Consider the following 26,861-nt stretch of genomic DNA (forward strand, 5'->3'; position numbering starts at 1 on the left):
TTAAAAACAAACACTGCTGCTCCCCAACATTTTATTTAGTTGTGTGAGCAGTGCAGTGTCAAGGCTGGGGAAGGGAAAAGCCAGGTAAGATATAGCTGTTGTTGTAAAATCTGTCGCGTTCTGTGCTACAGGTAAAACAAAAATAGTTTGACATGAAATTTGAGGCAATGAAAATATTAAGTTTTAATAAAACCTTCCAATAAAGTGAGGTCAGCCATAGCAATGAAGGCCTATGCTATGACTTATGTGCCCTGTTTATAGCAAACTTTTTTCATATATTTTATATTAAATTGCAATTAACCATTAAATAATCAGGAATAATGAAGCATAACCTGTTTTAATGTTGAATCCAATTGTGAGTTTTATATAATAAATTGAACAATTATAATATTTGTCAATATACTATATAGGCATTGTATAATTTACTTAAAATTTATAATTTATCAAATAATTTTGCTACTCTTCTTTAAATCAAATTAAGATGAATGAATGGAATAATAAAAGCAGAAACATGCAAAACAAGCTTTACAACTATATTTTCCCATTTACGCTCACATTATGAACAGTTCAGAGCACTATTTGGATCCTACGAACAAACTGACATACGAAAACTTTGATAAATCCCACATTGTTCGCATAAATTCATTTGCGAACAATTTAGCTTCAGATTTGTTCAGCTCACGTGTGATAAATGAGGCCCACTGTCTGGCTGCGAACAGATGCTGAAATTCAGATAGGAGAGCATGTAGCTGGCCGCACTCCCCCTGTCTACGCCCCGCACTGCTACGCTGTGACAGTTACTCTATAGCTGTCTGCAGGCTAGTTCTGCGCGCAGTATCACTTACTTCAGGAGAAGTTTGGGTCCGTGGAGTCAGCCTTGAGGAGGGTGCGCCGCTTGGCTACATTAATGATTACCCCAGCACTGGCCAGAGCTCACAATACATATAAATGCTAATGTCGCTGCAGCCCAAGTTGCCCACCCTCTTCTTCTCTGGGTGCTCCAGCCCACAGACTGACGGTGCCCCGTTTCCCGACTGCTGTTGCCCGTTTTTCGTGATCCTGCAGTTTCCAGTTACACACTGTTATCGGACGGCCTTTCTCGCCGCGTCCTGGTGTCGTCACCGCCCCAGCCGAAACTGACGTCACTCCAGATTTCGCCCTATCTTCTGAGCTGACTGCTCCACAAGCAGTCAGTGGCGTGCAGCTGCTCTGCTGGTTGAGCAGGATCGCCTCCGAGTCCTCAGCCTGCGCCAGGGCCTCGCTCAGGTTGCCGGGATGGGCGATGCTGACAGGTTCCCTCGGGTGGAGCGGACGGAGACCCCTCAGGAACGTGTCGAGGGCCAGGCTGTCTCTAGTTGAGTCATCGAGCTGTGCGTGGCTCCTTGGATTAGCCGCTGCAAGCCTACAGGCGCTGATACTTCCCGGGCCTCCTCTCTTTGAGTATCGGTGTTTTTTGGAAGCGATGATTGATGTGCCCTCCCCCCCAAAAAATACCAGGCAGAGGGAGGTGTCGTTACGGGGATGGGAATGAGCGACAACGTAGGCACTCTCAGGACTACAATATACACTGTATATACCAGCCTAAATCTTGGGGATGTACGTGTTTACATGCTATATTTCTATATCTATTTTATAACGTATATAAAAATGCAATGCACTTGTTCTTGAAAAAAAATGCTTTTGTTTCACTTCATGCTACCGTTCTCTTCCATCTTGCAGCACAAGTGTCAGAGTGCACGAAGAAACTCCAGCAGCAACGATTGTGAGGTGAGAGTGGAATCTGACCATCTATGTGTGTGTGTGTGTGTGTGTGTGCCTGTGTGTGTTCTGTGTTCTACACTGTTGTTTTGTGTGTGTATGCAAACATGTTTTGGTACCTCAGCCTGTAGCTCATGTTTGGGTTTGATGACAGGCAGGTATATGAATGTATATAGAGGCAACATCAGCTTGTTTCTGTGCTTCTCCCTTCTCCCTACTGCCCTGTAGGTTTTCACTCCAACCCTAACAAAGCACACATCATTCAGCTAGAGCTAGAGATCAGCTAGAGATTTCATTAATTAATAGAATCAGGTGTGCCAAAATTAGGGTTGAAATGCCCTACATCATTCTTCTCATTACAGACGGGTGTAAGAAAAAGTGCTAAATACAGTACCCCAGGGACCATAATGCAGTATAAAACAGCCATAAATAATAAAAAATAGAAATAAATACAGGAATTAAATTTTCAGGAAAAAAAGACAATGAACAATAAATGCAAAGTATGCTTTGCATTCTTTCTGCTTTTGGGATTTTTATCAATGTCAAATTGGACAGCATATGATCCACAAAAACTGTTAATTGGCTTTTGAATAGGCTGTGATCATGTGCACATTGCATGGGAAAGCCCCAAAATTAGCAATCTGCCCTACGAATGGCTGCGATTTATGCCGTAGACCTGGTCTGAGCAGGCAGGTGGCAAGGGTGCACATCACACACCAGACAGATTGGACAACTGTGACGAGCTGCACCAAAATTGCAGTCCGCTTCTCGGGTCTTGACAGGCACACCCCCAGCAGCGACTCTCCTCCAACTTTGGCCCACGGTGAGCCAGGAAATTACCAGACGGCTCAGGGACATCTAAACGCAACAAAAGTACCATTTTGCCCTTGCCACGGCTCGCAGCCCACTGTGCGTCAGCCAGAAGATAGAGCCCTTTGTATTAAAGTTGTTTTTGTAGGCTCCGTGGGAGGAAAAAAAAAGCAAAGGCTTGATGGTATCTGTATGGGCAGTGAAGGAAGTGGGGGTGCATATTTCAGTGTGGTTTGAGTTCCATTTTCTTGGCACTCCCAGGTTAAACACCTTTTTTTTTTTTCCAGGAAGGAGTGCGATCTGCAGATCTGAGCACAACCTTAACAGTGTTTGGTTTGAAGCCAAGGTCAGGTAAGTGTTTTTCCTTCCTGTGTCACATAATATGTAAAAAGGGGTTCTAATGTTCTAATCCTGCTAATCACTTTTTAGCATTCATAATTTGCTTTGTCAATGGGCATGTCAAAATTTTAATTATAGCCATCCACACACAATACAAATTCCAGGCGTGTTGATACTTAGCTTTGCCTTAATGGGGCGGCTCAAGTCCCTTAGTTTTAGCCAGCAAGGTCCAAAGCTGGTGTTGACAGCTTGTGCTCAACCTTCAACTTGTGCCTCTCCCATACACGCCCCTTCTGCCAGAAACCATTCGAGCACTTCCAGAGAACTGTGAATGTGATTTAGCTTGTTTCAGGCTGCCAAGATTTGTTGGACTCTCTTTTTGAAAATGTAACTGACTGTGACACGTTTGATGACTACTTCTTTTGTACTGGGAAAATGCAATATCAGTCAAGCTCCAAATAATGAAAACAGGATGTGAGAAAGCCAGTCATTTTTACAGTGCCCTCCAAAAGTATGGTAACGGTAGAGTGACATTTGCTAATGGACTTTTAAAGTTGATGAATGGTAGATAGACGGTAACGTGTATTTGTCTTAATGTGGAGAATTAACTATTGCCGACTCTGGGTGCGAGAATGACCAGAACATTATTGACCTTATTGTTCTGGTCGTTCTCTGGGTAGGCATGCCCCTAGACCTTCAGAGAGGGATGCACTTCTTGGGGTGTATGCATTACTTTTGGTGAAGAGTTGCACAAGCAGTGAGCATCAATTGAACATGTCTTATGACAGGCAATTTTGGGTGTTCTCAAATTACTCCCTGATTCTGTGTTCCTGATGTCACTGCAGCATTTTCCCGGGCAAGTCATCAGGACTACAGTTCCACGGATCCCAGCTTCACTATGCGAAGGAAAATGGAGCACATAAGGGAGGAGATGGAACAGATTGAACTTCTGCGGCAGGTGAGGGGGCATGTAAAACCTGGTCACAACCACCAGCACAAAAAATAACAAGGTTATTTTTTTAAAATGGCTTTACCTTGGTTTTGGCCTCTAACTGAACAATTAAAGTAACTCACATTTTCTGGATAAAAATCCCACTCTGTTTAAGAATCATTGGTCATTGAACTTATTGAAGAGACTAAACTTGTAATCAGTGCCTGTCTGGATACCCTCGAAACTACTCTGACCACCTTACGGTCAGAACAAACTAATGTTAAAAAGCAGGTGTCTGAAATGGTGGAAGCTATTAATGGCCACATCCCCAGGCTGTTGCTACTGGAGGAAATTTGTGATGATTTACAACCAGCCAACATTTTGCTTCAGGCTGAAGTTAATCATCTCCGAGGCAGATCTTCCAGCCTGAATTCTAAGGTGGAGAGCAATTGAGAGCTGAGGTGGGGGGGGGGTCTGTTCTTATACTTCACAACAAGCCAAGACCTAACAATGTCTGTAACAAAGACCTGATCCTATGACTCAGCCGCCGGCAAGCCCTGCTGCAATACAAGGGAAACAGGGTTTCATAATGGGGACAATTTGGGACAAGTGGCTTCACAAATGTGTGTGCTTAGTCAGGTGTGTTCAGTTGCTTCCTTAGTCCAAAATGGTTTGGGCACGTATGGTTGCCAGAGGCACTGGTTGTCTTGTCTTCATTGATGACGTAAATGCTAATAGCAGCAGCAGTTCAGTTGTAAAGTATACAGAAGCATCTTATCTGCTCAAGTTCAAGCAAATGGCTCCAAACTCATTGGACGGTGCTTCATCCTATAGCAAGACAATGATCCAAAACATACTTCTAAAGCAACAATGGCGTTGCCAAAAACTGAAAAATTCTTGACTGGCCAAGTCATTGACCTGTTCTGAATCCAACTGGACATGGATTTTCATGGAGTTCCACATCATATGCTGAGAAAAGAAAGGCAACTAGCCCCCAAGACAAGCAGGAGCTATAGATGGCTGCAGAGCATCACCAGAGAAGATACTGAGCAACTGGTGATTTCTATGGGTCACAAGCACTTCAAGCTTTTTTTGGTTTGTTTTGTTTTTCTTTTGTTTGGGGGGAGGGGTCTGCCAAATCAAGGGTCTTTGTACCAAACATTATGGAGCTTTCAATGCTCCACTGGAATTATTTAGAAGAGGTTATACTCATGATGAATTTAATTAATTATACACTATATGACCAAAGGTGTCTGGACACCCTTTGGTCTGGGGTTGTTTTTCATGATTTGGGCCTGGCCCCTTAGTTCCAGTGAAGGAAATCTTAATGCTACAGCATAAAATCATATTCTAGATAATTCTGTGCTTCCCCTACAGTTTGGGGAAGGCCCTTCCCTGCACACAGCGAAATCCATTTTTTTTTTTAGAACGGTGGAAGGGCTTGACTGGCCTGCACAGAGCTCTGACCTCAAACCTATCCAACACCTTGGATCAATTAGAGAGCCAACTGCGAGCCAGGCCTAATCACTAAATCAGTGCCTAACCTCACTAATGCTCTTCTGGCTGAATGGAAGCAAATCCCTGCAGCAATACCCCAAGATCTAGTAAATGGATGGTAAATGGACTGCATTTATATAGTGCTTTTATCCAAAGCGCTTTACAATTGATGCCTCTCAATCACCAGAGCATTTAGGGGTTAGGTGTCTTGCTCAGGGACACTTCGACATGCCCAGAGTGGGGATCGAACCGGCAACCCTCCGACTACCAGACAACCGCTCTTACCTCCTGAGCTCTGTCGCCCCTAGTACAAAGCCTTCCCAGGAGAGTGGAGGTTGTTATAGCAGAAAAGGGTGGACCAACTCCATATTTATTCCCATAATTTTGTATGCAAAGTTGGAAGTCAGGTGTCCACAAAGTTGGAAGCACAGAATGATATAGACTGTCATTGCATTAAGATTTGCCTTCACTAGAACTAAGGGGCCTAACCCAAAACATAAAATACAGCCCCAGACAAAGTGGTTTCCAGATTCTTTTGTTCATATTGTGTGCTTGTGGGAGATAAACATGCATTGTTTGGGAATCAACCAGTTTGTTTTTTCTGTGTTGTGTTAAATTTCTATCTGGCTGCCTTGATCCAAATTCTGTACTATTGCACCAGGTTTAATCGCACAGTATCAGAATCACACAGACAAATTTGGTTTGTGTAATCATGTGTAGGTGAATGGTTCAACCACATTCAGATTGAAGTAATTCAAACCAAAATCTTTTCAAATCCTGCTGTAGAACCTGGAGTCTAGTCTAAAGGTCCTGCTCCCAGATGATGTGGGTACAGCTCTGATGGATGGCGTAGTTCTGTGCCATCTGGCCAACCACATTCGGCCTCGCTCCGTAGCCAGCATTCATGTGCCCTCCCCTGCAGTGGTAAGATCACTTCCTTTCTTCTCAGGTTCATCCTGTGAATTGTCCTGTCTTTAGTTCTCTGTGTCATTGGGGTTTGTTCTTTTGTAGAACTATAATTCAGGGTAAATGTTTAATTTACATGTCAAGTTTTCTCAAACTTTGTGTGAACCATCCTCTTGGTGTGTGATTCTTCTGTCAAAGCAAACACTTTAAATTTAGCTTTAAAAAAAAACTTTAACTTTAAAAAAAATTCTCACCCCGTGTTCACACAGCAAGCGATTCGGTTGATGGGTCACTCAAGTGTACTAGGCTGAGGGAGGGACAAGAGCATATATTTGTCTTATAGCCTATCTTTTAGTTTCTATAGTTATGGCATGACCCCGATAATTATTGCTACTGCTATCTTGCTAGCAGCTAGCGATCTCTCTCTCTAACTAGCCAGCTACCTAGGGATCTCTCTGTCTCTCTCATTTGCAAGCTAGCTAGTGATCTCTTTGGACAATTAATCGAGAAATGGGATTAAATCCGTTGGAAAAATAGAAATCGCAGAACACTGATTGGTGTTGGCAGGCGATGCTTGCGAAAAGATAAACTATGGACAACTTTTCTCTGGCAACTTTTCCTGCTCACTTGCCCAGTTGCTTGGGTCGCTGGCCGTCACTCCGCTTCATAGAAAATGAATGGCCTTCCAGCAACTAGTCAACCAAATTGCTGACTGTGACAACAGAGTTTATGGACATTATCTTGAGGACCTAAACACAAATGCTTATTAAGCTAACATGTTACATTAAAACAGTTTGGTTCTTGTGTTCTTAAGTTTACGTTGAGAAGTTGCATGGCATTCATGCATGGCGTTTTAAGTGCAATGATGCTGCCTCCAGCCTGGTACCAAATCTTGACAGTGGCAGTACCATCTATGGCTTGCTGCCCCATGGGGCAGTGCATTATTGGGAGAATAGGATTTAGTCACTGAGATGGTCCTTCTTCTCCTGTGGTTGATTCATACCTGCCTTCACCAACTGAACCTGTACTTTTTCAGCTCCAAGAGTGAAAAGTAATGTCATTGGTTTATATGCCACCATTTCAGGAGGAGGGGGCTTGTCCTCCTCTCCTTTTTTTTTGTTGTTTTGTTTTGTTGGGGGGTGGAGGAAAGGCACAGACATGGTATCCCATTATGAACGATTCTCTCTGTAATGTATGCCCTACCCACTCATTTTCTGAAAATAAAAATAATTGTTCACAAAAAAAACCTCTCTCACATTAATCCTTGCCATCAGAGTGAGGAGTCATCAAAGTTTCTACTAACACACTATGCCATGAACAACATAAATATTTTGAAATATATCAGTCTGGAAAGGGTTACAATGGCATTTCTAAGGCTCTGGGACTTATCTCCAAAGGAAGAACACTTGGAACAGAGGTAAATTTTTTCCAAGAGTGGCTGGCCTGCCAAAATGTCTCCAAGAACGCAGTGACAATTCTTCCGGGACGTCATAAAATATCCCAGAATGACATCCAAAGAACTTCAAGCCTGGGTGATCGCCTGTGTGACACCTGGGTGACCCCCGAGCCTTTTGGGATAATGTTCTATGGACAGATGAGTCAAATGGTCCCATTATGTCTGGCAAAAACAAATACATCATTTCACTGTAAGAACATCATCCTAACAGTCAAACGTGGTGGTAGTGTGATGGCGTGAGGATGTTTTGCTAGCTCGGGACCTATTAATGCCATTAATGAAGAGAGCTTTAATTGTGCTCTGTACCTGAACATTTCTAAGAAGAATATCTGGTCATCTGTTCGTGAGCTGAAGCTGAAGCACAGTTGTTGTACAGCTAGAAAATGACCCAAAACACCAAAGCAGGTACACATCTGAATGGCTGAAAAGAAACAAAATTTTAGTTTTGGAGTGGCTTAGCCAAAGTCAGAGTGGGCTAAAATTCCTTCACAGATATGAAAGACTGATATCAATTTATAGCAATCATTTGTTTTCAGTTATTGCTGCTAAAGGTGGTGTAACCAGTTAAGTTTAAGGGGGCAGCTACTGTTTCACATGGGTGATTATGTGTGTTGTATACCTTTTTACATTAAATAAAGGAAATAATAATTTTTATATATGATTTGTGTTTACTCAGGTTCCCGTTGTCTACTATTACATTTTGCCTGTAACAATCTGAAACCGTTTAGTGTGTGATATGCAATTCAATAAGCAATAATAAAGCAAATCAGGAAGGGGGAAATACGTTTTCAAGGCACTGTATGTATAAAGATGTATTGCAATAAGTTCATTGAGTCCCATTTATTCTTATAATACATAGTTAATGACAATGGTTGCTGTATTCTTCCACTGCTGTAGTCTTCCACTGTATTTTTGAATTGTTCAAAGATTCAGATTTGGCATGTTCTCAAAACGTCTTCACTGCACGTGTCTGTATGAAAGAGGCCTTCATGCCCAACCCAGGTGTACCTGTTTGTATTCTGCAGCCAAAGCTGAGTATGGCCAAGTGCCGCCGAAATGTGGAAAACTTTCTGGATGCATGTAAGAAGTTGGGTGTGCCTCAGGTAAGCATTCAAAAAAAAAAATCTTAGTCATAATGTGGAACACTTGCTGCAGCCCTCACAAAAGTAGCCTGCCAAAAGAAAAGAAGCTAATCTAAATTGATTGGCAGATGTTTCACGGTGAAATAGTTGCATGTTTCACTCATTGCTTAAGAAAGCAGAGAGGAACGGAGACTACCCTAACAAGTAGTTCATGGTTCATGGTTTTCCTTGTCATGTAGCATTCCGCATATCTAATAAATTTGAATAAGCATTTAGGCTGTGCAGAATGCTGAATGAGAAAAATGTGAATAAATAAAAGAAAAACAAGAAAATGTCAGGAGATACGAACCTTTACTTTCTCCTTCTGCAGGATAAGCTGTGCCTGCCCCATCACATCTTAGAGGAGCGAGGCCTGGTGAAGGTGGGCATGACAGTCCAGGCATTGTTAGACTTGCCTGCATTGAGGCCGACTCAGCTCTCAGGTGTATAGCCCTGTTTGGCTCACACATTCCACTGCTGCACCACGCCTGAGAAATGGCAGCCACCGCTACACACTAGCCATGAAGGACCAAGGAGACAACCCTCCACCAACAGCCCTCTGTCCATACGTCTTTCGGGGGGGGGGGGGGGGAGATCCTACAGGAAGCTGATTGAATCCTCCAGGAATCTGATTGAATTTGGAGGGGATACCCAGACTGCCTTCCTGTATGATGTCAGCTACAGTGGAAATTTTGAAATAAGAAACAAATGGTCAAACAGTCCCACACGGTGCTGAAAATACTGTTGTGGAGAGGGGTGGCTGTTTTGTCTGTAGTGCTGGTCATGCAAAACTAGAAAGAGTCATGGTGATATGAGAATGTTCTTGCCAAATTGATCCTGCAATGTATGTGTAATGCCAGCAAGCATTGTTTTACAGTCTATAATCTTAGTGGCACAAATTCCCCTCAAATTCATTAGTCTTTCAATAAAAAAGTAAATATAAGCTCATGCAACCATAAAGTAATGGAGTTCTCAAATAATTGTTGCAATGTGGTAATGATACTTTTATATTAGATTTACAAACCTTTATTTCACATCATAAATTAAAAACAGCAGTATTAAAATTATATTTGCAAACCAAAATTTTTATGCTGCCTTAAAATGATCAAATTAGGTTTTCATTTCTTGTGTTAAAGATGGCTTTTTACAGTTAGGCCTGAAGTAACAATGTACTTTACACGACCACAAGTCCTGATTATTGGTAACTACTGTAGCACATCAATTAATCTATTTTGGGATGCAAAAATACAGCTGTTTTTACTTTTGCAGTTCTGCAGGGTTCAGACAAACAAACTGTTTTGTAACTTTAGTTGATTGAGTGATGTTTTACAGGGTAGCACTGTAACATTGTCAGCATATAAAAAGGAATAATAACATTATTCCATTTGAAAACAGTATAAGAGTTTTCATAACCATGTCATATTCCTGTCCAGGGTCACTTCTAATATAGTTTGAATAGCTAGTTTGCTAGACTTACCATTATGCCAGGGTTCAACATGACCAAAAGGTTGCCAGTATGTGAAGTTGCATTCCTTATACAGATCTCATATAGAGATGATGTGACAATGAGACTTTCATATTTTTGCTTTTTCATAGGCACTTAGTATTCCTGATCATGAACTTGGTGAAATGTGAAATATGAGTGCCATGCCCAACCACAACCACTCTCATATGTATAGTTTTTATAAAAGATAATTTAATGTTATATTATTGAGAGTTTTATCTTTTGTTTAAATTTGATTCTGAATCATGTTTTTATGATTGTTTTTAACTTATTTAGTTTAAATAAATTTTACTGGGTATTAATCCACATACCTGAAATGTAAAAACTCTCGAACACTGTGTACAATTTTTAATAATGATGTTATTACATTGAGACAGCACAGCATATTATTTGTATCAGGGTATTACTGATTTTATAAAAACAAATATTTATTGTTTATTTTTTCCTATGTTTTCATACCTAGCCTGGTTCAATGTCATTGGTCTGAACCTAACTAAGGTTTAAAGATTTGTAACTGGACTCAATTTCTAGACATGTTTGTATAGTCACTGTTTCAACAAACCAAACTTGTAATTAAATGGAGAAAATACTGAAGATTTCTTGCTTGCATACAGTGAGAACTGGTCAGAATAAAGCATCTTGCTTGATGGAAAAGAGGGTAATGTCAGCATTACTGTAACTTTGGAGTTTTTTACTTTTAACTTACATTTTGCCGACACATTTGATATATTTTGGTTTTCAGGGACTTCCTGTCAGGATGCTGTTTTGCTTCCATTAAAACTTGGAATAACTTGAAAAGCTATGCATCGGGAGAACCATTTCCATCCCCATATACACAAGTCCTTCTGGTCTGGTCTTCTCTGCTTCCGAATTGTACACAGGTTCATCACAGGATGATGGTGCTCAGAGTGACTCAGGAGGAAGGCATGAATACTAGTTATAACTTGATTGGTTCAACCATGAACAAGTACATAAATACAATTTCAAGGTGTCTCTCTGTCGGTGTCTGCATCCTTGTTGAATTCTTGCACCCTGCTCAGTGCACATTCACTGCTATTCTCTTTAGATAGTCTCTTTCTGATTGTAAATGAGCTATAGTAGCAATGTTTGGGTGCTGATGGGTGGTAGATCTCTTGTAATTAGTATTTGTAAATGGGCGTCAAGAGCATTTCAAAAATAGGGGGTTACACTATAGTTTTCATACCATAATTTGTTCTGAAAGCTGTGCCTTTTTGCTGTTTTACAATACCTCACACTTTTCTGTGAGGGCCTCACAGATGCCCCCTCCCTTTGGAGGTGTTCTGGGCACATCTTGCTGGGAGGAGACTGAGGGGCAGACCTAGAACACACTGGAGAGATATCTACTGGCTGGCCTGGGATTGCCATGGAAACCCCTGGGATGAGTTGGAGGAAGTCGCTGGGGAGAGGGACATGTGGGCTGCTCTGCTTGCCCTGTTGCCACTGTGACCGTGACTTGGACCAATCAGCTTTATACTTGATGTTGGAGCATTGCTGCAGGGATTTGCTTCCAGTCAGCCAGAACGGCATTATTGAGTTTGGGCACTGATTGGGTGATTAGTCCTGGCTCGCAGTTGTCTTTCCAGTTAATTCCTAAGGTGTTGGATGGGGTTGAGGTCAGGGCTTTGTGCAGACACAAAGCATTCAAGACAAAACCATTTCAGTATGATCCTCACTGTGTGCCCAAAGGCATTGTCATGCTAAAGCAGGAAAGGGCCTCAAACCTTTGGGGAAGCACTGTCTAAAATGTTATTGTATTTGCTGCATTAAGATTTGCCTTCACTGGAACTAAGGGGCCTTGCCCAAACCAACAGCCGTAACTCCTACTACTAGTACTTTCTATCATTGACGGCATATGAAGTACTATGTTAAGTTTAACCTGTCTGGGGTGTGAATGCACTTTTAACTGGCTGGAAATCCAAGAACACTAGCAAGCTATATCAAAACTATGCAATCTGTTAGTCACTAAAATAATGTTTATGATTACATACATGTAGATTCCTTTACATACACACACAATACAGCACCCAAAAATACTTCTGGTAAAAAAAATCACTTGCATATGGTCAAAACAGACTTTCATATGCCTATATCTTCTGAAATATATATCGACAAGAAATACAAAAATAAATAAATTCGGAAATAAATATATACAGAAATAAATAAATCAAAAAATAAATGCAAAAATAAATATATACAGAAACAAATGAATCAAGAAATAAATATTAAAAATATATACAGAAATTAATGAAACAACAAATACAGACACAAATAAATGCAGAAACACCCATTTATGTCAGATTTTATCTATTTAATCTATGTCTACATTCATTTATTATTATATTTTCTTCCATTTTTATTTATTTATTTATTATTTATTATTTTAATTTTGGAATTTTTGGTACTCTATACTGTATTACTACAGTTCAGTTCAATATAATTTTTTTAGTTCTGTTCACAGAGACACTGAAAAAAGAGAGCTTTTCAGATACCAGTCATGTGAACCATAAGACAAGACTGAGCCTGAAATCCTAAGAATCCAGCAGGTGAGGTAACCACAAGAAAAAAAGAAAAAAAAGCTTGGAAGTTGGGAGGAGTTTTTGATTGTTCTTGGTTTTTCTGGAATGATAACCCAAAAAAATGTGTCACTGCTGTTATTTATTCCAACAGCCATCCTCAGAAACTATTAAAACAACAGGATTGGATTCTGCCAGACAGAATTTTGGACATATCTTGTATTCGATTTGAGTAAGTGAGTAAGCCTCATACAACATTTTCCAGCACTGGTTTAATCTGTATATAATTACAGGCAATGAATCATATTAAAATAAGCATATTTTATATGACCTTGCAAACAATTATTGAACTATATAATGTTTAAAAAACATTTTATATATAGGGAAAAAATATTTTAAGTGTAAAAAAAGAACATTTATTTAGTGCTGTGCACTGTATTTCTTTATTAAATCTCAAAGGGATTTCTTTACATAATAACTTAAATAACTTAAATCTATTTCATGATACTTCCAGGGAAGTAGCAATTGTGTTATTAGTGCATGTCTTCTGTATTGTTCAAATAGTCTACAATTCACATGTGGAGAATAGCATACTGAGGATAGAATTTTAATAGTTTTCTTTCATGTATAAGCATTTAAAGAGAATTTCTTTTTCTTTTTTTTGCAGTCATCTGCTTTGTATGACTTTGGACTGGTATGACTTTACACATTTTTCCTGAGTACAAGTTAGTACATAATATTGGCTCCGAATCAAATTCACAAAAGATGCAAGGTGTGGTATTGGAATGATTAGAAAACAATTTAAGAAGCACTGCACTTGGCAGCAATCAAAATCAAATGTAATAAACATCCTAGTATAGACAATTTGAGTGCATGAGGGGGGTCTACTTACAGTGTTTTGGTGTGGGGAGTGAATGCTATAATCTTTTCATAACTGTGCAGGGCATGGAATGTCTCAAGAAATCAATATGAAGTTTACAAATGATATCATGATGGATTGTTCCTTAAATTATTTATTTCCTTACCATAACATGTCAATATTGCTGTTAAAGGCATACTATGCAGAATTGTTACCTTAAATATTATAAAATAACCCTACTGAGACATATCAACCCTACAAAGGCATATCTATGGTGCACTGGCAATCTCTGTCTTTATGCACTTTTATGCACCATATTTGGGCACATTTACCTGCATTTGCTATTCTAAAATGTTTTCGAGACGTTTCTGGGCGTCACACTCTGTGCAGAGAGGAGTGGGTGTGGCTATAGAGCCTGTGGATGTGATTTCAGTGGACTGCTTGTTGCTGTAATGGTGGAGGCTTTTTGCCAGTGAGGCAAAAAACCTAGCCAACAGGGCTCGTTGAAGGACTAGTTAATCTTGGAATTGCTTTTCCTCTGTGGCATCAACTGAAGTTCAACAAAGGGGATCAAAAGCGACACTTGGGTTGGCTTGTTTTTCATTGAATCTGTAAGTAAAGTTACCTCTAGCTATTCAGCTAGGTACGTTAAGTACAGTGCCTTCAGAAAGTATTCAGACCCCTTCACTTTTTCTACACTTTGTTACGTTACAGCCTTATTATAAAATGGATTAAATTCATTTTTATTCTCATCAATCTGCACACAATACCCCATAATGGCAAAGTGAAAACAGGTTTTTGGAAATGTATGCAAATTTATTAAAAATAAAAGGGGAGGAGACTTCTTTGATTGTAAATACAGACCACAGCAAGGCAACAAAAAAAAGTCTATATAGTATATTAAGTATATTAAGTATTTTAGTGTTATTACGCTTAAACGGGTGCTTAGAAAATACTGTACAATGCCCTCCAAAAGTATGAGAATGGTAAATTGAAATGTATTTCTCCTGTATACTTAGGTATTTTGATTAGATCAAAAGATGAATACAATGGTCAGTGACTTCACCAGCAGTCTCCAGAGGGCAGAGGTGAAAATATCACAAGCCACCATACTCAAAAGACTTTGAGAGCTGAATAACAGAGATTACACTATAAGACCATGAAACAAGGTGGACCCAAGTGCAGAGGATGCTTATTCCCCATTTTGAGTCAAACAAGTAAACTTTAATAAAGAAAAAAAAAACAAAGTAACAAACAGGCAAGAACAAGAGATACTATCACTGGGAACAAAGAAAGACAAACACAGGAGAAAATAACCCAGCACTGCAGCCAACAGGACGGCCCCCACCTACTTACAGGACATGATTCAGTCCTAAACCCCAGCTTGACCACTCCACTCTGTGGCAGCAGGGCGACTTGCCCCCCCTGCCATCCGGATGAATGGTTCTTCTCACTCGACCCTACCACGGAGCTTCTCCACCTTAGCTCCCAGTGGTGGAACGAACTCCCTGTTCCTCTACGAACCACTCCCTCATTGCCTATCTTCCACCGCGGTCTGAAGATTCATCTCTTCCGGCTATATACCTGGGCTAACTATCACCACTCTGTGGGGCATTCCCAATCTGGGATCAGCAGTTGCATCAACAATGAAGATGAGTGAGCTAGTACCTGAGACAGCCATGCATGCCCCATAGCATAGCACCCCCAACACCACGTTTCACAGATGTTTCTTTCGTCATCAACTGTATAGGTCTTCCTTGGACTACCAGGCCCTTTGCAATAACTGAAATCACCAGTGCTCTCTCTTAATAGGTGTTTCAAACAGCGGATTTTTGGCAAGCCTAAGGTTTGGTCTAATAAATGTCGATGTAATTTTACTAGTTGATACAGATTAATTTTCTTTAGACAAATAAAATATCCCACCAAGGTATCAGGTTCCTTAACCATAATTGTTTCAGTCTTACCTCTCTATTGCTCCTGTTATGATGGTATAAAATCAAGATTACACATGAATTTATCACTACCAACAAGAAAATAGGACATAATATTCCTGCAACAGAGCCATCTTAACCTCTCTCCAAATTAAAATGCCATGTTGAGTCTTTCAGTAAGAAAGTGGCTTAGCTACAGTACTTGTCAGTTAAAACTTGCGCACCAAAATTTTGCAGATCACTTTTCTATTAGTCATTTTGCCTGCTGTACCTTATAGCCGAGTTGCTAAATGACAGATGATCCAATTAAACATAGCTGCTGGAAACATGATTAGCCTTTTATGATTCATTAGCCCCTCCTGGTTTACAGGAGCCATAAAGCAAAATATGTGCCTTTTATTGCCATTGGCAACTTCAATGTGGATTGGTTCTGTGCCCAGACAAACCAGGGATATATGTTTATGCATTATTCAATGCAGATAATCATTGTGGCAGAGAATAAAATAATTAGGAATCAAGTTGGTATTTATTAGATAATCAGATATTATGATTCATTATAAAGCTTTGCACCAAATTTATATAAAAACCAGCAACTGCATTTAAAAAAAGCTTACAAGAGAAGAGGTTTTGTGAAATTCTATCAGAATAAACGCCATTGTCTAATTGTCCTTTTGTCCCTGAAGGGCACACTAGTAAACAGGACCATGAAGAGTGAGACTGTGCTTCAGCTTTCCACCATATTGGTGCTCCAGCTGAATTGGAATCAGTTCATTTCTGCATACGGAATCACTGGTGAGTCTTTCACTGTGATATTACCTATTTTGACAAACCAATTTAATTGCAACAAGTAACTGAACATTTTGTGCAAGTGGTATACATGGCTTTATTTCAAAGACTATGTATCACACGTACAATTATACGGTCCTTAATTATAAATTGTGCAAACGAATCTAACGGGCCCCCTTCCAAAGTTCCAAAATTTAACACGAGACACAGGTTTACAGGCTTGTTGTCATGTTGCCCGTCAGAAACATGACAACAATGAGATGGGCCAGGAAAATAACGATAGCTCATACAGTACCTTCTTTATATCCAGTCAATGGTGAGATCACACATTGCAAATTTAGTGTTGAAGCACATGCATACTATAAACTAAATAAAAATGAGGGCCAGAGAAGTGTCACATTGTCTACCAACAGCCCATCTGATAGGGAAAATCCCACAGTTTTGTATTGGTCCTGATTGACCAAAATGAGATCACCGTCTGATTGCACCAAGACATGAAAATATTTTTTGCTTCTCAATGTTGGTTCGGCATGATCTTGTAAAATTATGTGTAATGTCTTTCATACAGCTCACAAGATCTGCTGTGCAAACTCTCAAGGTTTTCTCAGTGTGAGAAGGTCTCAAATGTGAAGGGATCATTTTATGGAACACCATTGAAGATTAGAATTCTATTTGTCTATTTCTCATTTGTCTCACAAGATTCTCACTTTATTTTCTTTTTTTTTGTGCATTGCTCCAGTGTGAATTTTATGAGAATTATTTCAGACACAGAAGATCCTTGTGATCCATTAATGAGATACACATTTTTCCTGGCATTTTCCCTCTGGGAAGAGATAGTATTAATCAGTCAATTAATGTTAAAGTAACATTAGTGAGGTGACTTAGATCTAGCAGTGAAGTCCTGGCACAATCCACCCTGTCTGGGTAGTGTTGGTCTGACTTTCCTTTATTGTCTTTCAGTTCTACCTCCAGCTGATGTACAGGTAATAGACCCAGGGTACCTTGGTCAACTGCTAATACGTTGGACACTTCCTTCCAACCTGGAGAATCCGATAAACTGTTCAATAAGATTCCAACTGCAATATTTCAACGCTTATGAAGACAGATGGACAGTAAGTGTGGCTCGTCCTATGTCACAAGCCATATAATTAGCTTGTGAGAGAAGATATTCCTCTATCACAGACAATCTGACTGTGAGCTCCTCAATATGTCTCTGTGGAAATGATCTTGCCTGCATAACTGGAATACATTCATTTAAACACGAGGTTGCTGCATATACTGGCTTTGTTTAAAATTCCCCTGGCATAATTGTTACCTGCAGTCTATTAGATGTATAATTTATTCAGAACAGTTTTTCAATACAAGAAATCTTTCAAAGTATTTCTCAAAACAGCATTTATTGAATGTTGGGAGTAAGTATTGTCTTGCTGTGATTTGTATTACATATAATAAAGACAAAGTACAGATTGAATAATTAAGAAAAAATGGTTCAGCAAGTACTAAAATGTGCATCTTTTGGTTTCACACCATTGGAGGTGTCATATTTACAGCTCAAAGATGCTCCTGATAACACTCAACACTAAGCAGGTTTGGCACACATTATCCCTGTCAGTAGAAAGTTGTTTGGTGTTTGCATGTGGTTTTGAGGGGCTGAGCATCAGGAGAACACTTGATATTAAACTGAGTTGAACATGAAAGCTGTATTCTAAGAAGTTTTAAAGGTACTATTAATTAATTTCCAACTATATGTTGAAGTCTTGTCTGGAACTTAACAGAGAAGATGACACTCCCTTTATTGTTTGACTCACATAAACATGATTTATTTCCTCCTGCAGTCATAAAATTTCCTTTAACAATTGATGTCTAGTTGGTCTAATATTGGTAGTGATTATTAAGACTGTAAGTACATTCCCATTATTTGAGTCAGGATGCTTTTTTCCCGTCGGCAGACCATCAGAACCACTCACCTGAGCTACAGTGCCCAGTTTGACCTGGAGAAGGATGTGCACGTTAGGGTCCATACCTTGCTGAGGGGGCCCTGTGTTAATGGCTCTGAAGTTCAGAGCCCTGGAGCTGAGGTGGTTCTCAAGCCCCCTGATAAAGGTAGGGCGTGGTTGCTTACAAGGCTGTGGGTTATAGGTAGGACCACCAGTGTATCTCCACTTGCTTTCTCACATGTAATTCAGTCCTCTGCCAACAAGCGGTTGTTTCACAGTACTTTGAAATGTTGTACAGGGGATGTTAGTTTTTATTTGAAGCAGTGGGAAATACCCACATTAATATGTCAGAGTAGTTGTATAACACTTAACTTGCTAAGAAATGGTTAAAGTAAATAAAATTGGTGAATGACATGTAATAAAAGTTCAAATAATGCCCATAATGTTCATTATGAACTATGTTCATAAGGTTGTTAATGTCCAGGAACTAAAAAGATTGCTTTGTCATTTCAACTGCTCAGGGTCCATAGGCTCAAAGATCAAAAGTCTCAGCTGTGTTTTCTATCGGAGGGAATTCCTGGAATGCACCTGGGAAAGTGGGGAAGTTGAGCTGGACCATCCCATTTACCACTTGTTCTACTGGTTAGTTAACTGGCCTCTTGGGATAGATGAAGTCTCAAGAATGTAACTACTTACAATAAATACCACACCAACACACATCCCTCCACCCTTCAATGTTAATGTGTCATCTTTCTATGATTCTCCAGGCACAGAGAGATGGCGAAGACCGTGGAATGTCCCAAGTATATCTACTCCAATGGTGCCACCAGGACTGGCTGCAGCTTCCCGGTGGATTCACTCCTGGAATTTACCGAGTTTAACATCTGTGTGAATGGCTCATCAGCAGAGGGGCCTCTACGACCAGCTTACTTCACCCTGCAGATACAAAATTTAGGTAAATCACCCCACCCTGCAAGTCTCCACCTTCAGCATTTGGGATCACAACCCCTACCTTAACATTGGTTTTATGCGTAGAGTTGTCCCTTTCAAGACTGGGAGGTCATATATCGTCTTGGACAATCCGTTTGTGAAATATACGCTCATTTGTGACGCCTGGGTACCTTCCAAAATAGTTGTGCGTAATGCCACACATACTGTTTACGGTGTTGTCGCCCTTTGTAGTACAATCTGACTTCATTGACTATGAATTTATCCAATAGGTGACAGTATAAGCTTTCTAACATGTATATAACATGTCTAAATTTACTTTTGGAATAGCATTTTATAGCCCAGGGTAACCAAAAGTTTTCTCTCAGCAAAACCTGGCAAAATGTTATCAATCAGTTTTGTCTTTTTTGGAAAATATTACTATTCTTGAGAATTTTTGAGCATGGCTAAGGCATATGTTTGCTGATAGACCGAGCTAGTACTGTTTTCTGTCAGAAGAGGAGAACGACAACATTGACTCTTTGTCTCTATCTACTGAACACAGATAAGAATTCATCATCCATATATAAGTGTTATTGCTCAAAATATTTAAGTTATATATGTTATTTTTAAATTGAGCGTCTTTAAATAAGTTAGTGGTATTTTATAATGAGGATATTTCACACTGTAACGTAATTGTTCATTGGTAGCTCAGTTGGTAGAGTTTGTGTTTCAAGCACCGGATGTGACGTGAGCTGGAACATTGCCAAAACGTGGTGGAAGGTTGAATATTGGTTTAATGTCATCCCATCCCATACAAGAAAACATTACATACTATAGAGTACAGAAAAACATATGAGTGTTAATGATTATAAATGTAGGTACTGTACCACATTGTGTGACACTTTGTTGTACGTCACTCTGGATAAGAGCGTCTGCCAAATGCCTGTAATGTAATGTAACAATGTTTTTACATTATTATTGAATCTGATTTCAATGTTTCGTTTTTAAACCTTTATGAGTGGCACATTTATATGCTTTATAATGGACAAAAAGCATTTTATTCATTTTTGGAGAGATTTTGGATATGTTTCTGGACCCCTGGTTATTTTTTAAAGCTTGTAATTACCACTTGAAAATGATGCAAAACTGAGTTTCTTGAGTCAATACAGTTGATTTGTAGTGAAATGCATGATAGATGGATAGATAGTTTATTTGTCCTCAAGGAGTAAATTCTTTTTCACAGTAGGCACATACATAACACAAACAGGTAAGACATAAAAAAGAAACATAAGCTACACACATGCACATGAAAGCTAGCGCTTGCGCCGTGTCTCTATTATGTTGTGATTTACAGCAATGCATAATTTAGACATTTTGGATAGATTTGGAGTCACTGGGTACACTGCTTACTTCTTGCTTCATAGATCTTTAGCAGTTCTGCATATCCACCCTTGGATTTTACGCACCTGTGGTCAAGGACTTTTTGATCCAGGACATGTATAGTTTAACCTGATTTATATATGGGATCTCACAGTATTTCAAACTAAAAAAGAGCAAATTCATTTTTGCTTTTTTTGCCTAAACAGTTTCATTTGTGGCACTTCATTTCCTCCTAAATATAAAGAAATCTAAGTTAGTATCGCAAATGGTACAAATGTCCTGCTTCCTTTAAGCCACTGGTCAAGTCTCTGTGATGCTCACATCTGGAATTATAAAGCTTTAAATAATGTACCCCCTAAATGGGCAAGGATTGGGCAGATTTGGCATGTGCGCGAAGGGATTAACGCAATCTCATCATAGCGGCGTCCTAGCCGCTAGGAGGAGTGCACAAAGGGGTTAAAAATGAGAGCAGTCATATTACATTTAACTTGCACAAAAAAAGTTGAACATAAAAAATACATCCATGATTCAACTAATTAACTAATACTGAAATTAATTATATTTAAATATGTTGAAAAATGGATGGAGGATGGCGACCATACTCCAGTATATACAACCCATCTCTGACAATTCTCACTTTTAAAAATGTTTTAGAACAAAATCCACGTAACAGATGCTCATGCAGTCATTATTCTTGACAGTCACTTCAATGCTGCTTTGTATCTACAGTGAAACCTGCTGCCATTGAGATTCTGAGTCTGGAGGCCCAACCCAATGGGCTCTTCCACTTGGAATGGACACCATCTGAGGGGAAAATCCCTGGTATCTGCCTGGAGTATGAGGTGGAATCCACACAAAACGCCATGGTGGGGGAAGTGCTGGTATGCTGTTCATGACTGATACTTACCAATTACATATGAACTTAACGGTATATCCCTTTACACCATGAAAACACTCTCTTTCATTGACAATGGAGTAATTTATTAACATCTATAATACATGTTGACAAAACATTATACTCTGATCTTGAAATCAGTCTTCAACCACATCACTTCATTATCATGGTTCATCCCTTTCAAACCAACCATATCCAACCTGCTTGTTCCTCATCAGGGTTGTGGGGGGGGGGGGGGGGGGGGTGTTTGAGAGGGTGAGATGAATCTATCCAAGCATGCATTGGGAGAGAGGTAGGAATGTAGGCATACACCTAAACACCACAAGCTTCCACAATCGATCCATGGCAGACAATAATAAAAACCAATACTCCTGCTTTTATTTATAGGCTACAGTGATTTTTGAATTTGAAAAAAAAGTGAGAACACAACCTATTTTATATAAGATTTTATTAATTTTTTATTTATTTTATTAATTAATTAATTTTTTTATATTATTCAAACTGAATGTTTGAGTGGTGCCAAGTGGTTTTTTCGGAAACAATGTTTTCAGCGTTGTCGGCTGTCAAGGCAAAAAAGACATACAAGCATTTTGCATATAGCCACTTTTAAATATACACCCTTGATCTCAGCCTGGTCTCATCATCTAAAACTATAAGTGAAGAAAATTATTTGTATTTACTTGTGGATTTGCTTTTTCTTCCAGTAGCCGAGAACAAAGTGGTTAAATCATTTCTTATTATTAAAATATTTGGCATTTAGTAAAGGGCAACTACCATGACCATTTGGACTTCCAGTGGAAATTACTTCCAGGAGTGAACTATTACTGATCTCATCCTTGTTTGCAGCAGAGGAATATCACCACAGAGACAGCGTTCACCTCCCTCAGCATGGATCCGAGTAGGACTAACTGTTTCCGGGTCAGGTCCAGGGTGCACCAGTTCTGTGCTGACAGTGGCTTCTGGAGTGAGTGGAGTCGCCCATCCTGCCTGTCAGGTACAGTGTCGCAGGTCTAAACAGCCGATGCTAACTTATCATGTGATTTTACCATAGCTCTTGCAAGTGAAGGATATGCAAAGACTCCATCCTGATTTAAATGCCATAGAGTTGTTTATTTGCTGGGACCTTCTCCCTTTGGACACATTTGCAGACCATTAGTCAATTGCCTCTGGTCTCTTCTCACAGACACCATGGAGATATACATGCCCATAGTGACAGAAACAATCATGCTGGGGGTTCTAGCCATCTTTGTGATCATGCTCCTCATCCTCTCTCTCTGCCTGTGGAGCTTTCGGGGAAGGTAAGTGAACAGTGACCTTTACAGTTCCCTTGTTCTGTTCCATATACACAGTAGTACTGAAGGTGTTTTTGTGAAGCTCCTTAAAGAAATAAGCTTCTCCCTCTGTTCTAGGCTGAAGATGTGTGAGAAAATAAAGGGCCTGTTTTACCTCCCATACAAACCAAAAGGAGATTTCTCAATCCCTCCCATGGAATGCCCACTTAAGCCAAACAGCATTACACTAGCATCATATCCCTAAACATTGGTGTTTCCTCTACCATCATTTGACCCTTCTGTACTTACAGTATGAATTCTGCCAGAATAACCTTTTTATTAACTTTCTTGAACGAACACAAATATCACTATAACCCAATATTATGTTACCAATTTCCCTTCCGTTACGTAGCTTCATCTATCATTTAAAAATGGTGGATATTCTGTAATAGAATGCAGAGAGGCACAAAACTTCATTTAACAGAAATAGTACTGAATCACGTCTCCCTTTTTGCTCTTGTTAACATTATTATGTAAATAATGGATAATGCAAGTTATGCAGCTGGTAGCTCACATACTGTGCCACACCAAGATGACAATGCTAATGCCTCAATATTTTTAAGCACTAGCAGTGTAGCAAAATTTCTATTTGCATGTAATCAAATAGAAAGTTTTGCATGAAGAAAGTAATGCTTTACTTTTTTTTGTTGATCTGCGAATCTAATATATAGTTTTCAAATACCATATTGTGCACTAGTTGCCAAAGGTCTTGCCACATATTGTAATATTTAACTCATTAGTTTTTTGCACAACAGAACTTGCCAGAATATATACAAAGTATATTCTTAATTTTCAACCAACCATGTGATAATTATTTAATACCTTTCTTTTGGAATTATCGTTTTGTTTGCTGTGCAGAAGTACCCCTGCATTTATACACTGTCACTTTATTTATTTGCTTTTAAAATGCAGGTTAAGAAACTTAACTTCCTCAAGAGTAGCAGCTGGTGCTGCACATTTCTCTGTGCTGCTCAGCATTGCACTCAAGTGCAGTCCTTATGAATAGAGCCATGAAAACCTGCTTTTCTTCATTGTGCACCTCATAAATGGAACGGCCTGCAGGAAACCTCAGAACTGGACCACTTAATCTGGCAGTTTTAAAAATTATTTTATATGAGGTTTCACCAGATTAAAGGTCTTATTTCTCTTACTGTAGTCCATTTTTCTTTTCTTTATTATCCACTGTTATTTGTCTTGTTGTTGCATGGTTATGATTCCTTTTTTGTGTATTATGTTTCCCATGGCACCACTGGAAAAGACAGCATTGTGTACACCTGGTCTTCTCTGGTTAAATAAAGGTTAAAATAAATAATGTGAACAAATTGGAAAGTGTTTTTCCAAATTATTTTGGACAATGAATGAATTACATTATATCAGCATCTAATAATTCAAGATCTAAAGCATCTTGTAGGCCTGTGAGTAGGCTGGGTGCAGAAAAGAAATAGATGTAAGGCTACAACAAAGATTTGCACTCACTGTCATTACACCTCTGCCCAGCATGTGAAAATGTGCAGTACATAGGGACACCTTGTGAAATAAAGTATGCGGTTTCCTGATGTGGTGTCTGATAGGCTTAGAATCTACCTTTTGGGAAAAAATTTAACATTGTGATTAGTATGTGGGGGTTGAGGGTCTTTGTTGGGTTCATAGAGGAGAGGAGACAGAGACAGACAGAGAGGTATCACAGTCTCCTCCTTTTGAATTTATGGCCAGTCAAATTTCTTCAAATGGTTCCCATACATATTGATATAACATTTAGATTGTAGCATGTACTCAGTGCCAAAAGAACATCAAAAAAAAAAAACACAGAGTACATCCTATTTCAAGTAAACTTCATGCTTTTCATACCTCTTTGCATATAAAGTAACCAATCCATTATTTCATTGTCCATTTCTAAATAATTTGGAACTTCTCGGTTGTCTGAACCATTTGAACTGGTTGGGATGGACCTGGTGAGCAAACTGACACCAACTCCAAGAGACTATATCTATATACGTGGCATGATTGCCTATAAAACAAAGTGGGCAGAGGCATATGCACTGAAGTCAAAGCAAGCTGATGAAGTAGCACAATGCATTGTAGAACTCTTCGACGGGGTTGGGTCTCCTCAACAAATTCTCATAGACCAAAGAGGGGAATTCAGGAATAAGGTGCTGTCCTTTTACAATGCATTTGCAGTGATTTCTCAACAACATCTTAACATGTACAGTCAGTTTCATTAACCCAAAGACACAGCTGAGGCTAACTTCAGATTTCTTATGTACTAACCATGATGGTCATCTATTAAATTCAGCTAAATATGGCTCGCACCCAAAAGCTTGAAATTTGTGAGGTTTTGCATGCCATACCATCAGCAGACCAATGGACTGGTTGAAAGGATGAATGGGACAGCGACAAGATAATTAGGACTTGACACTTAAATGACCTTGACCCGTTTTGTTTTGCCCATTTTGACAACTATTTGCCATTATGTAAATATTCTACTATGATACTAAATCCAATTCTCATTTTCCCCATTATTTCCTGTTTGCCTAGTCATTTCATCTATTTCTGAGATTTTATTCAAGGGACTGGAAGAAGTAAACGAGGAGGTACTATCGACGGGGTAGGTAATTTTGTGGCAAAAGTCACAAATCTGTAGAATGAATTCACAGATCTGCAAATTAGGTTTCACGTCTGTAAATTGGGTTTCACAGATATGCAGCATGGATTGACAAATATGTAAATGGTTTCCTAAATCTGTAGAATGGATTCACAAATCTGTAAATGGGGTTTCACATCTATAAATTGGGTTTTACAAATATGTAAAATCTATTCACAAAAATGTAAAGTTTCCCAAATGGATTCACAAATCTGTAAATGAATGCGCGAATACACACAATAACAGTTTCAAACTTGAGTAAAGACAGCTCTGTAAATACCCTGTGATAGATTGGTAACCTGTATTCCTGTCTCTCGCCCAATGCACACTGGGATACGCTCCAGCACCCCCCGCGAACTTTCTTCTCTATGGAACTTCACATTCCTCATCACATATTTTCATAAATTGTCTCGATGGTCTTAACTTTCTGTGTTTTTTTTTATAACATAGATAAAATCCCAGCAAAATGATCAGCTGACCACAGACAAACACCTCTATCTTTGTCCTTAGTTTGCAAACACAGTTTATCTCTGCATTGTTATTTCTCTCTCTGAATTGTTATTTCATCTGGAATAACAGAGATTATTAAAGATAAAGTCTTTATTTTACAAAAAATGTTATTACAATATTAGTAATTTGTATTAGAAGAATTTGTATTACAATTCTGTTATAACTTATGAGGAATTCATTGCTCATTATAAAATACTGTTAAACAAAAATGTTTGATTGTTATTAGTACTGTCCCTTCTGATACTCACATCCTGTTTAAAAATCTATTTTGACCATTATTGACCATTATTGAATTACCCTGACTCAATCCTACTGGGTTAGTCAGGTAAGATTTGCTTCTCTCTGGTTCCAAAAAACAGTAACAGAGCCATCTGTACTTTAAAAAATGTAGTATCTGTACGCTATGAGATATCATATTGGAATTCCTTTTTGAGTGATGCTGGAGAAAAGTATAGCTCTTACCCCAGAAGTATCTCCTTCTAAATAAGATTAGAGAGGTGTCGCTCACATTTATCCACAGAATATGTCCAGCAAGTCATTATTTAAAGAAATTCACGAAAGACATCAATACAAACTGTATATTTTGTAATGAGCATCTTGAGACTCTCATACACCTGTAATGGTATTGCTTGTGTATTAATACATTTTGGTAAAATGTACAAAGCTTTGTTATTGATAATATACTCTGTGATTAACCTTTATCATTACTGTGTTAAAATGTGCTGTTTGTAATGATTTAATTATTGCTGTGGCAAAATTTCATATTCATAAATAATTGGTCAATTTGCCAATAAGAAACTTAGCT

The 26,861-nt window shown here is 39.0% G+C and overlaps 2 protein-coding genes across 19 annotated transcripts in view; both read left to right on the forward strand.

The window, feature by feature from the left end:
- LOC118235190 (leucine-rich repeat and calponin homology domain-containing protein 2-like) overlaps nt 1–10,989 on the forward strand; it is a 36,126-nt gene extending 25,137 nt beyond the window's left edge. For 5 of the 6 annotated variants that reach the window (XM_035432324.1, XM_035432319.1, XM_035432321.1 and 2 more), the window contains 6 exons: nt 1,720–1,767; nt 2,856–2,919; nt 3,753–3,865; nt 6,122–6,259; nt 8,723–8,800; nt 9,150–10,989. In XM_035432324.1, the coding sequence (XP_035288215.1) occupies nt 1,720–1,767; nt 2,856–2,919; nt 3,753–3,865; nt 6,122–6,259; nt 8,723–8,800; nt 9,150–9,269 (561 nt within the window). In that variant the 3' untranslated portion in view covers nt 9,270–10,989. The remainder of the gene's footprint in view (nt 1–1,719; nt 1,768–2,855; nt 2,920–3,752; nt 3,866–6,121; nt 6,260–8,722; nt 8,801–9,149) is intronic. The other variant, XM_035432323.1, reaches the window with a different exon arrangement.
- A 1,881-nt stretch (nt 10,990–12,870) lies between these two features.
- LOC118235905 (interleukin-13 receptor subunit alpha-2-like) lies at nt 12,871–26,753 on the forward strand. 13 transcript variants are annotated; one of them, XM_035433780.1, is made up of 12 exons: nt 12,871–12,886; nt 13,011–13,088; nt 13,524–14,326; nt 16,330–16,438; nt 17,393–17,544; nt 18,382–18,535; nt 18,891–19,011; nt 19,137–19,324; nt 21,409–21,560; nt 22,421–22,568; nt 22,758–22,872; nt 22,984–24,234. In XM_035433780.1, exons 4-12 carry the CDS (start codon nt 16,351–16,353, stop codon nt 23,108–23,110), a joined length of 1,245 nt encoding a protein of 414 aa, XP_035289671.1. In that variant the 5' UTR covers nt 12,871–12,886; nt 13,011–13,088; nt 13,524–14,326; nt 16,330–16,350; the 3' UTR covers nt 23,111–24,234. The 13 variants fall into 13 exon arrangements, 11 of the variants coding, with proteins under 11 accessions (XP_035289671.1, XP_035289678.1, XP_035289679.1 ...); XR_004766939.1 differs by lacking the exons at nt 12,871–12,886; nt 22,984–24,234 and adding exons at nt 25,441–25,510; nt 25,891–26,752 and having other exon boundaries at nt 12,946–13,088; XR_004766940.1 differs by lacking the exons at nt 12,871–12,886; nt 22,984–24,234 and adding exons at nt 25,441–25,510; nt 25,997–26,751 and having other exon boundaries at nt 12,946–13,088.
- The last annotated feature ends 108 nt before the right edge of the window (nt 26,754–26,861 follow it).

The sequence above is a fragment of the Anguilla anguilla genome, chromosome 9 (genome assembly GCF_013347855.1).
Source record: "Anguilla anguilla isolate fAngAng1 chromosome 9, fAngAng1.pri, whole genome shotgun sequence".
In the NCBI taxonomy this organism is placed as follows: domain Eukaryota; kingdom Metazoa; phylum Chordata; class Actinopteri; order Anguilliformes; family Anguillidae; genus Anguilla; species Anguilla anguilla.

Coding starts and splice junctions, on each gene's coding strand:
- LOC118235905 (XM_035433780.1), top strand. CDS start 16,351: ATGAAGAGTGAGACTGTGCTTCAGCTTTCCACCATATTGGTGCTCCAG. Junction 17,545..18,381: donor CTTATGAAGACAGATGGACA/GTAAGTGTGGCT, acceptor TCCCGTCGGCAG/ACCATCAGAACCACTCACCT. Junction 19,012..19,136: donor ATTTACCACTTGTTCTACTG/GTTAGTTAACTG, acceptor ATGATTCTCCAG/GCACAGAGAGATGGCGAAGA.